The 15,028-nt window shown below is 39.4% G+C and overlaps 1 protein-coding gene across 3 annotated transcripts in view; it reads right to left on the reverse strand.

Moving 5' to 3' along the window:
- The window catches only part of UBE3C (ubiquitin protein ligase E3C), a 117,679-nt gene that overhangs the window by 64,079 nt on the left and 38,572 nt on the right, over positions 1–15,028 (reverse strand). For all 3 annotated transcript variants that reach the window (XM_057549557.1, XM_057549556.1, XM_007165469.2), the window contains exons 7-11: positions 13,999–14,152; positions 13,361–13,581; positions 12,707–12,861; positions 9,505–9,692; positions 1,868–1,954 (exon numbers count right to left, since the gene is read on the reverse strand). In XM_057549557.1, the coding sequence (XP_057405540.1) occupies positions 1,868–1,954; positions 9,505–9,692; positions 12,707–12,861; positions 13,361–13,581; positions 13,999–14,152 (805 nt within the window). The remainder of the gene's footprint in view (positions 1–1,867; positions 1,955–9,504; positions 9,693–12,706; positions 12,862–13,360; positions 13,582–13,998; positions 14,153–15,028) is intronic.

Below are 15,028 nucleotides of genomic sequence, written 5' to 3' on the forward strand. Positions count from 1 at the left end.
GCGGGCATAGTCATAAGTGTTTGAAGTACACACACACACGCACACAACTAGAAACCTTACATTTTAATTTGAAAATAACAGGATATAAAAGATATTTTCTAGACCTTCGGCTATCTCTCTCACATCTCTCCTGCTGCTGCACACTGTTGATACGAGATACATGGCTCCACCCTTCTGAGTTTCATCAGCTCCAGTGCTGTCATTCAAAACTCCCTTCAGTCATGTAAGATGCATTAAAATTACATGAAAAAAACATGAAAGTAACTCAAAGTTACGCTACGAGTACCCTGCCCTTCCTCTAGCAGTGAGAAGAGGACTGGACCTGGGCTCCTTTGGCACAGGGCTGGCTGGGACTCACCCGAAGGCGCTGAAACGGGACCATCTCGTCCTCCACACACCACAGTGACAAGCCTGAGACCCAAAGAGCGCCACACGTGTACCGTGTCACAGACCAAGGGAGACTGCAGGTGGATGCACAGTGAAATGCTGGACACCCCAAACTCACCCACCAGGAAGGCTATTTCTTGTCTCAAAGGAGTATAAAATTTGTTTGAAAAAGGAAAGGAGGACTTCCCTCCCTGCTGGCGCAGTGGTTAAGAATCCACCTGCCGATGCAGGGGACATGGGTTTGAGCCCTGGTCCGGGAAGATCCCACATGCCGCGGAGCAACTAAGCCCGTGCGCCACAACTACAGAGCCTGCACTCTAGAGCCCACGAGCCACAACTACTGAAGCCCACATGCCGCAACTACTGAAGCCCTGCGTGCCTAGAGCCCGTGCTCTGCAACAAGAGAAGCCACTGCAATGAGAAGCCCACACACCGCAACGAAGAGTAGCCCCCACTCGCCACAACTAGAGAAAGCCCGCACACAGCAACAAAGACCCAACGCAGCCAAAAATAAATAAATAATATAATATAATATATATATATATATATATATATATATATATATATATATATATATTAAAAAAAACGGAAACCCTCTTCTTTCCAAAGGCTTGCCCTAAAACGAAGAAGTGCTTTGCTTCCCAGGACAGGCTGGCCCGCGGCTGCAGGCAATATGGTGCTGGCTGTGATCGCCACGGCGTGCAAGTACACTTTAGAAGCTGAGTCTCCAGTGAACTGAGTTACACACTTCTTTTCACACTACAGTACACAAGGATTGGCTCAGACCCCAGACAGAGGAAAAATTCATCATGGTAATGGCCTCCGTCCATTTACCGTGAAGGATTTTTGAATATTAAATTCTCTACATATTATGCATTCAATAAATATGTACATTAAAGATTCTAGCTTTCAAGTTACATGATTCACATAAAAAATCAAATTATTTCAACAAAAAGGTTTAGAAACCAATTTCTACAATACTTTATATGTTTTAATGTTTGTAATGGTGGTATAAACTTGCTTCTAATCTATATTTTCACTATCAAAAGCAGAGAAAAGACATACGAAGCAAAGAAATTTCAAGTTTCTGATTTTCAAAACATGACTAGTTTTTTTTTTGTTTTTTTTTTTGGCTGTGCCACACGGCACGCGGGATCTTAGTTCCCAATCAGGGATTGAACCCATACCACCTGCAGAGGAGTCTTAACCACTAGGCCATCAGGGAAGTCCTGACTAGGATTTTTAAAACCAATTTACCCTCAGATAAAGCCATACTGTTAATAATATACACAGATAAACAACCGTAAAGTTAGGCATTAATTTTTTCACTTCGTGAAATTGAGACCATCTAGAATTTTTCTTCTAATATGAAATAAGCTAAGTATAAGTAGTACTTAAAAGTACCTTCTTACAGTGCTTTTTATTAGATCGCCACTTTCCATGTCCTTAAGCTCAATTTCTAAGTCTGTATAACACATACCCTGTGATCATCCGTGTTGTCATAGAAGATATGAGAAACCAAAGGTGTCTCAGAAACCTGGCATTGAAGGCTAAACTGTAGAGAAGCCTAAAAAGGAAAAGGGGAAATAAGAAAGAGTTAGCAAATATTCATTCAATATACTTCTTCAAAAAGAAAAAAGCTATAAACTGAAAATAATGTACAATTTAGAAAATGTCTGTATTAACACCACAAATCACTTCCTTCCTACAGCAGGCTGCTTAAGGAGTACAAATGAGAACTAGTCCTTGCACCCCAACTGTGAGAGCCACTGTCTACTGTTACGGAGCTAAGCTGGCCCTGAGCTGTGCCTATGAGACCAACCCCAAAGAGAACCGGGCGGGCCGTTTTAAAGCACAAGTTGAGTTTGCTGCCCCTCTGAGTACGTATCATAACATATTACTACATCACAATATTATGTATTGTTAATATTATTACTACCAATACACATTAACATTTTAAAAATATTTTAATAATCTTTATATTTATATTTAATAATATTAAAAATATTTTAATATCTAACTGATTTTAACATCCCCCCTTTAAAACAAACACATAAAAATGTGTTTTTTAATGTTAACTAACATCTCAAAACTAATTTAAATCTAAAAACATATTTTAAAGGCTTTAAAAACCCCTCCTGTATAATATCAATTTGATTAAAAAGGCTAAGGAACTTTGTGGGTAACCAAGTTTAACTTTAAATTAGCTTTACTTAGTATACTGCATTTTTGTAATAGGATGTAATTTTTAGTCACAAAGTTATAATCAGGAGAAAAAACCTGCACAAAACATTTTTACACTCTTTTTAAAAGAGGGTACTATCTAGTATAATTTTAGAAGGGCAGGAGTCAAAAATCAAATTTCAAACTTATGAGACTAAAATCACAGTAAAAAAGGTTTAGGATGGCAGGAAAATGCGGTTTTAAGAGAGGGATGTGATCTTACTTTAGAACCATCTCAGAAGAACAAGAAGGTACAAGAGCAAAGACAAAGCTGGGTAGCAAGCAGAACTGAAGAGCACGAAAGCTTTCCCTGTGGTGTTAGAGAAGGCACAAGGAATGATCCCGGAATGAAAACTTGAAGATGAAAGTATTCTGAGGACAGAATTCCGTATTTTTAATACCCATATATCATCTAGTCCTATCTACTTTTTATGGGATGCTGAAATTAACACTGAATCACTGGATTTTCAGGGGAAAGAACTTTGAGACGGTGTCTGACCCCCAAAGTTGTCAAGTCAGCTTATGACAGAGCAAGTAGCAGCCCCCAGGCTCCTGAGGAACTAGAAGAGAGCTCCTCTATCTCCTCAACAGTGCGACCACCAGCCCTGGGGTCTCCTGAGACCACCCCCAGGTCCTTTCCTGAGAAATGGCCATTAACATTAACTGGACGATCTGACTAAATAAAAGCACTATGCAGTGTGTATCCACAATTCTCTATGGAGTTAATTACCACAGTTACTGTAAACTGTACTGAGTATAATACAAAATATTTTAATAGACTAAATTTTGCAAAAAGTGTATTAATTTAAATGCCCATAGTGGAAGAGAAAGGAATAGGGTTTAGATAAATAAGTCACTCTTCAATATAAAAGTCTCAAATTTAATTGCTTATTTTCCTGCATTCAATCAAAAACACCAGATAGATTCTTCAGCATTAGCAATTTCTGAGTCTACAACAGGGATTATGGAGTACTGGTTTTTAAAAATCCAATCCAATTTTAGTGTGGTGCATTTTGAGACATTCAAATGGCATTAAAAGCACAATCATTTAAAAAATAGTGGAAGCATACAAGAATATGTGAAATTTACCTAGAATCATGAATCTTAGGCTAGAAAGAATCTATTAGATCATTTAGCCCAACCACTCTTCAAGTGTCACGTAGACCAAAAGCAACCTGTTTTTATCAGAAAACGAGGGGACTGTGCTACATCAATTCTAAGGTCTTTTCCAGCTTAAAAATATGATGATTCTACAAAAGTGAGTTATGTTTGTCACAAGTACATACTTAATAAATGGTAACAATACTATACTAATTCATTAGGTTGAGAAATTAAAACAAAAATTATTGGTATAACAAAAAATGGTAAGAACACAATAAATCATAGGAGATCAATTAAATAAACCATGGAAGACAGAATAAAAACAAAGCTATAAAAAACATGAACTTTCAACATGAAGGAATTCTAGAAGGTAATATCTGCTTGCCTTCTTTCTCTTTCATCAAGAAATTAAGGTCTTTTAAAAGAGTGTACCATCTAGTATAATTTTACTGACACGATTTCTTAAATTCGTGTTAAATATAAATACTAACACTTGGCACCTCAAAGGTCTGAGGAACAACGTACCGTAAGTAGGTGTTTCCTTTGCTCTTTTTTCTTAACAACAACAACACAAGGGAAAAGATCTTTAGCAACATTTCATCCCATCTTCCCAAAAATAATCAGTTAATACCTCGGAATAAATCATCCAGACACGGTGGACAGATGTAAACAAAAATGGGTTCTCCCAATACATTCTCTTACAACACAGTTTTTCACCTACAATTGTAACTAACATCTTTCCACATGAATACATACACATATTTCTGAAACATCATTTTAATGGCTACGCATGTCAAAAGTTATATTTCAAGTTAATTTTTTTCAAGTTAATTTTGAAACAACTACAGTTCCTAAATTAACCACTCAATAGGCAGTAATAAAACAAATTATTAAACCTTTTTTATAAATTAATAAAGGTTATTTGGGACTTTACTGCTCAAAGCTAAGGAAGTGTTCTTTACATATACTGGGATATAATAAAAATTACCCATTAAGCTTTATTTAGCTGAGACAACCCTATGAGTTAATTAGTAAAGGACTATTCAAGTTATTAAAGAGAACACAATGGAAGACTCCCGCTCACACAGAGGCAGTAAAGGTCATGACAGCAAGGCATTCTCAGAGACTTCCTCTGTATGTAAAGGTGTCACAGGTAAGAGAAATATGACAAGTCACCCACCCAAAGACCATTCTGCTCTTGCCGCACACAAGTGCAAATGTGATACTTTGTGTTTTCCTGCTGAAAGTATCACTTTTTTGGCAAAAGCAATATTAAAATACACATATAAATTTCACCTGTGAATAATGCAAGACTAAAAATAAGCTCCAAATTGCCTTACTGATAATAAAAATTTTAAGATGTATTTCAGCTTGAAGCAACCTAAAACATATTTTCTTCACAAACTAGGAACTAAGAGCAGAAGATAAGCTTCAGACATACAGCTGTGTTAAACTAACATCCCAGTGCTGAAACCATGACCAGGGTAAACAGACAGTTCCCTTTCCCCTGGTAATTAATTTTCTTTAATTTTAAGATAAACCGATTCAAAAAATGTGCCTTCCCTCATATTAGTTTAAATTAAAATGGGAGAAAGCAGCATTCATTACCTTAGATGCCTTCCTTGATATTCCCTTCCCTTTTATTTCTTTCAAAAAAACTTTAAATAACTTTTAAATAGCCTTTGTGTATGCTTTCTCCAAGTTCACTTGTATTTCCTGTGACTTGTCATCCTCAAATGTTTAGAAAATTCTTAGAAGTTTCAAAACTCACTACAAATTATATTCTTAAATTTGACTAAAGCAGGCCTACTTTATTAATTTGATGCCTCTAACAATAACTATTGCCAATTCATTTATAATCTATATATGATTTCAAGATAGGCAATAATAAAATCATTGTGTTGAAATGTCAAAAAGCTCACAAATTTTATCTGACCTTCGTAAGAATGCAAATTATAACAATAAGCAATAGCTGCTTAAATCTATTGTTTATACCAAAAATATCACTGATAATAAAAGCAAGCATGAAATCATAGGCAAAAATAATAATAATTGTTTCTCTCTGTAGGTACATTCTCAGTATTTTTTCTAAAATACTATAAAAATTTGTTTACAAAAACATGAACAGTATATAGTACTCCTGGAATACCCATGTAACACAAATTTGCATTTTTCTTCGCTGAAGTCATTTGCACAATCATTCTATCTCAAATTATTAAAGATATGAACTTACAAATCAAGAGGAAAGGGGGTATCCATTATCACATTTACTTAACAGTGCTTAGAAAACAGATGAGGAAACGGCTATATGCTCCCAGGGCACACAACAGTCCAAATCACAATGATTAATAACACAAGACACAATTAAGCTGGCTCATTCTATTAATTTTTGGTAGAAAAATCAAGCACCTGATACAATAAAACTGATTCTGATGGCTTATGAGGTATGAACAAGAGAACTAGAGGAAAATTGTAACACCAACCTTTCTGCTCCTTAAAACACTACCTTTAAAGTTCCATTTCAGAGTCTCTAGATGTTAATGAAACAGAAGAGCCAAGTCCCAAAGAATATGCTCGTCCACCCACCTTAAGTATAAACCCAAACTCCTGAAAATCAACTTTTAAGGGAGTACCTACCATAAAATGAAAATTTCACTAGAAGCTGTAATTACAGGTGAAATCTCAGGATACAAACTCAGGAGGGCTTCTGAAAGATGATATCCTTTGCATGACCCTAAGAGACAATTCAGCCAAGAAAAGACAAGAAGGAGGGCAGAGGCGTTTTGGACAGACACCAGCACAGGCAAAAGGAGAGAGGCATGAAATACCTTGGAGGCATAAAAATAGCAAGAAAATGAAAGTAATGAAGCGTGGCTGGGGCAAAAAGCCCTAACTGTACGGCTAGAAACGGAGTTAGAGGGGGTAACCAAACACTGGATTAGGAGAGGGCACTGCACAGCACTAGGCAAAGAGAGGCGAGTGCTGTCCTGAGCCAAAGGGATTCACTGCTAGACGTTCAGGCAAGAGAATGAAATAATGTGGGTTATATTTCTGACAATTCAGTCTGGCAACACAACACAAAGTACGCAGCACTCACATACCATGGTGACAATGCAGACAGGGAACTACGGAGATAGCCCAAACTCTCAGGCAACGCTGTCCACTAGAACTTTCTGTGATGGTGGAACTGGTCCACGCTGGGCTATCCAATGTGGCAGCCACGGGCCACACATATGAGACTACTGAGCCCTCGGAATGTGGCTGGTGTGACTGAGGAACTGGGTTTGTACTTTTATGTAATTTTAATTAATTCAAAGGGAAGCGGCCACATTTCACTAGTGGCGGCCCTACAGGACACTGCAGCCCCGGCGTGACCCCAGGTTCAGGGGAAAGATGCTGAGTTCAATCTCAGGCAGCAGGAAAGGAGCGTGAGGACGGCCCCTGCTAATAAGGGGCTGAATGGGAGTCCGGAGCTCCGGAAAGCAGGTGAAGCCGCCTGCGTGGACGAGATCACCCAGAGGACCCACTGAGCAGAAAGGAACTAAGGAACTGAACAGGAAGAGAAGAGTCTAAGGTTTAGGAAACACTGTAACAGAGACAAAGAAGAACCCACAGAAAGCCCTGAGAAGGAGAAGCCTGAGACGAAAGGGAAATTCACGAGAATTCAGTGTCTAAAGCAAAACGGCTTCAAGAAGAGGGACGAGGAGGAGGAGGGGCAGACACGGCTCAGGGTCACTGGCGGGCAGCAGGCGGCCCCCAGGGAGACGGGGCGGCAGCGAGCGAGGCCCTCGTCCAGCGTGGACAACACTTCCCAACAGTGCGGATCCGCCCCACACAACACCAGACCCCTGCCCGCTAAGCCTGATTCTGAGCCAGCCAGGGGTAAAGCTGAGCGCCTGCCCACAGGCTGTCCTCAAGTGTCTACTTAAATACCCCACTTTCTAGGCTTAGTTCTCTAGATACTGGGGTAGTGCCTGCTTTTTTCTTCCCTCCCACAATATAACCAGTTAATATTTATTCATATTTAAAATTAGTGAATATGAATTTTAAATCCAAAAATTTATTCAGATTTCCAAGTTCAATGGTAAGATTTACAAATTGTCTTTCATAAAAGGAGATGGCAGTACATTACTTAATTTTTAAAAATTAAACTAATTCCCATAATCCAAAGCTCAAACCACATTAAAAAGTACAGGGTTCAAGTCCACCCTCTCCTCCTCCCTCAACCTCCCCAGCAGAACCAGACGTGTGAGTAATCGCTTCTATGAACTTCTTGTGAACGCTTCCAAGTTTCTTCATGCAAATACAAATACACATTCTTATTTTTCCACCTTTCAGACACAAAAGATAATTATTCATTGCTCTATATCTTCCTTTGTTTTACTTAAACATGTACCTTAGAAATCTTTCCATTATCAATGTAGGAAGGGCCTCCAAATTCCCTTATACATCCTGACAATCAATGTTAAACAGAAATTAAAACCTCAAATCCCAACCCTGAAAATAAGAGGGACTAATATGAGCCTGGGAAGAGTTGAGAGTGAGTTATCAGCCTAGAAATTTAATAATCATCTTTCAAATACCTTAAAAAAAGTTGCAAGTGGTTAAAATCTACAACAGTTAAAATAAGCCTATTTGCTCTTTTATAAGCTATGAAAAACATTCTAAATACTCAAAACCTAATATATTTAGGCCATAAATAAAATTCCTGGAGCACTTTCTTAGAGGAAATAGGTGCTGTGCTCATAAAATCCAGGCTACATATAAAGCTCCTTCACCATTAAACACCTTTGGGAAGTGGTTCACCGGTAAACCCCAGACCAGGGCAGAGATGCATCAAACCCAGTCATTACTACCCAAAGCAATGGACTCTGTGCTCCAATAAAAGCAAGGGGCCCAGTGCAGCTGCAAGAGCCTCAGATCTCACATCCTGCTCTGACGCAATTAGCCCACAGAGAGCTCATCACCTAATCCCAGGCTCGCAGTTTCCCTGGCATCTTGCTGCGTCCGACGGTAATAAACACCAGTGAGCTAGGACAGCACCTAATTAGTTGGCTGCATTAGTGTTTACAAGGCAGCTGCAGGTGATGAGTTCCCTGCATACAGCTCGTTTCAAAGAACGCTTTCCTAGCAAAAGAAACAGCTCTTTTCATGTTACGGGATAGCATTTTACAAACAGAGGGGACTCTGTCCGGTCACACAGGACTCAGGCACCCACGCGCCTCACAGAGGGTGGCCCCTCGGTTCCTAGTGGAACCACTACACTCGGGCTCACTGCGCTCCTCTGAGCATTGTTCTGTTAAATTCTAGGAAACTGCTGTCACTCAAAATAGAGGGACAGAATATCAATAGTTTAAGGTCACTGTCACGTTCATCAGCCACATTTAAATTCCTAGGTTTCTTGTCCCTCTCAAAAGTTCATTTCAAAGTTTTGAAGAACAAAAATTTTTCAGGTACCAAAGTAAACTGTCAAGGGCGCTCTGACAAAAAGAGTGCTATGAAAAAGCCTAGAAAGACAAGTAATATGTTGGTTCTGCCATCCAGGCATGAGTCAAGACTTTTTACAGGGGTGGCCAGGACTAAGCTCCCCTCATCCCAGACAGCACACAAGAGGAGCTTCTTGGATTGGTTAACATGCCAAAGGCCAGGGAAAGGACTTAAACAGTATTAGCTGGGTTAGAAAAGAAAAACAAACAAACTTTCATCTTCCATGAGGCTGGCTGGAGGGAGGGGATGGCCAGCAGAGGGAGGAGAGCCCCCGGGGACCGAGGCACCCACGCCCAGGAGACTTGCCTGGCCTTGGGCACCATGACGCGGTGCTGCACCATGAGGGTATGGCAGATGGCCGCCATCAGCGTGAAGGCCTCCTCGCTGGCGGAGTCCCTCCAGACCAGGTTTAACAGGGTGTTGGTCTGCTGTTTCGTATCCAACTTTTTCAGACATTCCTCGGTTATGTACGGTACTGACAGTCTACCATCCTCCTAAAACACACCAGATGGGTTAGTCTGAGTTAACCATGCTCTATTAGAACTCAGCTCAACACTACAAAGATAACGTAAAATCTTATTTTCCTTCAACTGAAAACATAAGAAAGGCATTACCTAAAAATTATCCACATCACAACGAACGTATCAGTATCTCTACCAAGTCACCTGTTAAAGTAAGTTGAAATCCTCTGGAGATCCAAAGTCATTATCTATGTAGGTACCAATTTTGCCCAGCATAACAACACAGGAACTGTGAACACTCAGTTTTTGCTTACTAATGTGACAATATTTTTAGTCCTTACATTTTAAGAAAAATTTATTTCATATTTTCCAGATTGCATTATACTAAGCATACATGTGTGAAAACGTATTGCCATCTGATAAAATTTTCATTTTAAATTATTTGAGATACCACAGTTTAAGCAAAATAGTCAGAATATTAAACAACTTAAAAAACATCAAATGAAATACATAAACCTGTTATTTTACAGCTTAACTTCTCTAGAATATCTGATTCACTGACTAAAAGCTGAGCTAATACTCGATGCAGTTTACCTATTTGGGATATTAACCAAAGATATATACTTTTTTCATATATGTACATATATATGAGTATAAAATAATGACTATATATACAACACTGGGTATTACTGACTGTACTGTTTGGAAACCTGGATGAATATAATTTATGTAACTTATAACAGTCTACCAAATAAAACATTGTATTAGAGATGTATCTAATATATATATATATATATATATATATATATATATATATATATCTATATCTATATCTATATCTATCTTCATTTAAGATACAAATCGCATTTTGTACAGGCACACCTTGGAGATACTGCAGGTTTGGTTCCAGACCACAGTAAAGCAAACATCGAAATAAAGTGATTCACATGAATTTCTTGGTTTCCCAGTGCATATGAAAGTTATGTTTACACTCTATCGTAGCCTATTAAATACATAATGCAATAGCATTATGTCTTTAAAAAAAATGTACATACCTTAATTTAAAAATGTCTTATTGCTAAAAAATGCTAACCATCACCTGACAACAAAGAACTCCCAAAAGCCTTCAACGTGTAAAAAATGGAACATCTGAGCAGTGCAATAAAATGAGGTATGCCAATTTCACAGATTCTCTAGAAGGTTAAGTATTAACAAACTGTCTTCTAAAAACAGAAGTTTTATCTACATTTCATCTACAGGATCCCACTTCTTTTTTTGACCATGCAATAAAATTCACACTTTTTGGTGTGCAGTTCTGAGTTTTGACAGATGCAAGAGTTCCAGCACCCACCCAAACTCTGTTTTGTCTCTTTGTAATCAACCCTGCCCTGGTCTAAGCCCTGGCAACCACTCACGTTTCCCCCTGTCCTCCTGTTATAGCTTTTTCATCTCTGCTAAGGGAGCCTCTGTGCCCTTTCACTCGACACCCCCAACTCCCACCCCACACAGCACGAGTCACTCTCAAGTGTATTGCTCTTGGGACTAGACTCGGCATTAACCAAAGAGAAATTTCCTAACCAAAAAAAATATATATCTAAAACCTAGTACAGCCACACCTCAAGCCATTTCCATTGTGTAATTAAGAGAAAAAGATGTCAGTGGCAGACAAATTGTGCGTATAAGTGACATAAGGCTTTTTATTCCTTGAAAATGCACAGTAGACAACACTCGGTGAGAAGAGGGAGGTAACATGTGACACTGTTCGTAAAATGAGTTTAAGAACCAATCATGGTATTTATCACCTATAAAATTTGCGAAAATTGACCAAAGACGTTGTGTGCTGTTCACAAGCCGGGGTAAGAAGAAACTTAACCTCATGTTTTCTTTTAGGGGCTGAGGAGAAGGAGGAAAGGGACTGACTGCTAATGGATTTGGGGTTTCTTTGTGGAGTGATGAAGACGCTCTAAAATTAGACAGTGGCGACGGCTGCACGGTTATGTTACTACACGGAAAAGTCGCTGAACTGTGTATTACTCTAAAAGGGTGAATTCTGGGACTTCCCTGGCAGCCCAGTGGTTAGGACTCTGCACTTCCACTGCAGGGGGCACGGGTTCAATTCCTGGTTGGGGAACTAAGATGCTGCATGCCATGCAGCCAAAAAAAAAAAACCAATTTTTTAAAAATAAATAGATAAAAATAAAAATATATTTAAAAAATAAAAATAAAGGGTGAGGGCTTCCCTGGTGGTGCAGTGGTTGAGAATCTGCCTGCCAATGCAGGGGACATGGGTTCGTGCCCTGGTCTGGGAAGATCCCACGTGCCGCAGAGCGGCTGGGCCTGTGAGCCACAATTACTGAGGCTGCGCGTCTGGAGCCTGTGCTCCGCAACAAGAGAGGCCACGACAGTGAGAGGCCCGCGCACCGCGATGAAGAGTGGCCCCCGCTCGCCACAGCTGGAGAAAGCCCTCGCACAGAAACGAAGACCCAACACAGCCAAAAATAAATAAATAAAAAACAAATACTTTAAAAAAAAAGGATTTTCAAAAAAAATAAAAAATAAAAAATAAAGGGTGAATTTTATGGTGAAGTGTATCTCAATAAAGTTATTTTTTAAAAATTCTTTAAAAAAAGGAAAAGTAGAATAGTGCCTGACACACAGTAAGTGCGCTTCCTGAGAACTAGCAGCTTTTAACCCAGTCATTTCACTCCTAGGAACTATTTCCTGAGTAATGATTCAACTAATATACAGGATGACCCTATTTTACATGAAAAAACCAAACACAAAACTATGTATCTCCACATAACCTTGTACAGACAGACGTAAGGAAAAGGTATGGAAGAACTCGTGTCCAATCACGAGGACGGCTCTCTCTGGGGAAGGGCGCGACGGCAGTGCAGGTGAGGGGCCCTTATCTCTACAGCTGAAGGCTTTGCAATAAGAATGTCGTGATGTATTACTTATATAATTAGAAATAAGGATGGACACAAGCTTCTGACTTCCGACGTCAGATGAAGCTGTGCTCGGACGCGTAGGACCCGGGAGCTTACTGGAGCACTTGTCTGCGTGTCTGTCTCTCCACTCTCATCTTCAGAGTCACTGGCTGAATCCTGACAGCTTGTGTTGGCAGGTGAAACCGGCAACTGAGAAAGGAGGGTCTGGAGGACTCTCAAATACACTAGCAGTCCTTCCTCAGAGAGGGTCCCTTTGTAAAACAATGAGTTACAACCGTTAATTAGAAGGGATCAAAAAGAAACTGGAAAACTCAGGTTAACATTTTTCCTGTACTCAGGGAGGCATTTCTGACCAGGACTTATTATTAAAACTTTAACAATTCATATATAGATGTGTGCATTAAAATATACTAGAGGAAGATACCAAAATTCTACAACAGGCACATTAGCAGTTTAGCATAAATGGGGAAAACATCCCCGCACTCCCAGGAGTTCTCCCATTCAACTCTAAAATTCTTCTTAATCTGTGAGGCCTTATAATATGTATTTAAAGCAGACTTTTTCATTGTGCCTGGAAACCTTCCCCAGGGACACTGCCCAGGGCACAGTCCTTCAGCAAATACGCCCTTCCAGAAATCCCCACCCCAGAGGCCACCTCAACAACGGGACACCCGCCACCACACCCCCTGCTCTTATGCACTAATACCACCTCTGTGTGAGTTCGGGTAAGACACATCTTGTATTTCATACCCAAATAATTTTCACCAACAGTTAAAACAAAGTAGAAGAGCCACGGCGCTCCACCACTGGTCTTGGAGCGTGGAGCCTCTATGGACAACAGTGCATTCAGGAAGGGCTCATAGGGGAAGACGGTCTGCACGTCGGCCACGGCGGGAATGACAAAGTGGAAGACCTGCTCCGTGAAGGGGGCTGCCAGGACCTCCTTCGTGAAGGCTGTAAAAACTTGTTGCCTTAAAAAGAAAAATGGAAGCTTTTAATAAAACCAAAACACACTGTTCACAAAATCATTGATTCAAATCACTGGTCACAAAATATCTTCCTAATCAATGTTAAGCTTTCAATATCAACTAGATTACCCTGAACTTAATGTTGTGTCTTTCCTATAAAAAAAAAAACTCTGCCGTGTTTTTGCTAACTTTTGATAGCTTCTAGAAAGCAAGAAAATAACCAGGTCATCAGAATTATAAATTTATGTTAGGGTGCAGGACAGATAGAAAAAGTACATTTTTCTTTAAACTGAGTCACACTAATAAAGCAAAAATTTGACTTTCAAGTCTATATTTAACATAGCATCCTATGTCAAAGTTATTGTTGGACACATACAATCTTGTGAAATTACAAAATCAATAAATTAATTCCATTCTCACCTTGCACCTTCTGGACAGGAGTTGTAAGTAAAGTGCAATGGTTTTAAAACATTCTCTAGCAAAATTTTTGCTATAGGAACTCGAGATAAATCAGAATATTCAATACTTGATGGAAGCTTGCTGTTAATTAACAAATAGAGAGATCTATAATACCCTAAAAGAAAAGAAAAACATATTTATAATTTGTATCAATTCATACCTTTTCTTATAAGGAGGGGAAAAAAAACTTGTCAATTTTTAAATGCTTTTTATAAATCTCCACAGGTACAACATCAAGCTAATTTTTCTTCAAGTTTCTATTAAGAAAACCTTTAGGCACCCATGTAGCTTGAAGTGATGCATAAAGTCCACGTACCCACTACCCAGCACCAACAATTATCAACTACAGCCAGTCACCTATGCCTCCACTCATTTGGAAGCAGATCCAAGATATAATTATCTCAGTATACCATCAAAGGACTTTATTTTTCTTAAAACTACCATCATCACAGCTAAAATAAATTAGTAATAATTCCTCAATATCACAAATACCTATCAGTGTTCAAGTCTCCAGCTGACTCATAAATTTTATTTAACTAGTTTGCTTGCATCAGGATCCAAGTAAATCCCATACATTGTGATTTTTTAAATCTGTCTCGTAAGCATCCTTCAAGTAATTAAGTCCTTCTGTGGTTTTGTAAACAACATCATGTTGAACCCAGGACTTTAACCCCTGGGTAGACTTCCATCCACTGCAGCTGTTCTACTCGCTGATACTCCTGACCATCACCATACTGCTGATGGGGTGCAGTCAGGTGAGCGTCTCTGCTTCCTGATGGGACAAGAGGGCCCAGTCTCACCTTCTCATCTCCCAATCAGGACCAGGGACTCTTCAATCCCTTCTAAAGGAAAGGATCCCTCTGGAGACCACAATGTGGGCACCGAGGGATTCACATGTTTTAAAGACGACCTCTATGAAGCAGAAACACCTGGCATGGCCTTTCTAAGCTGCTGATGGCTTTCTAGGGGTACGGTGAACATAACTCTGCCG

The sequence above is a fragment of the Balaenoptera acutorostrata genome, chromosome 7 (genome assembly GCF_949987535.1).
Source record: "Balaenoptera acutorostrata chromosome 7, mBalAcu1.1, whole genome shotgun sequence".
Classification (NCBI taxonomy): domain Eukaryota; kingdom Metazoa; phylum Chordata; class Mammalia; order Artiodactyla; family Balaenopteridae; genus Balaenoptera; species Balaenoptera acutorostrata.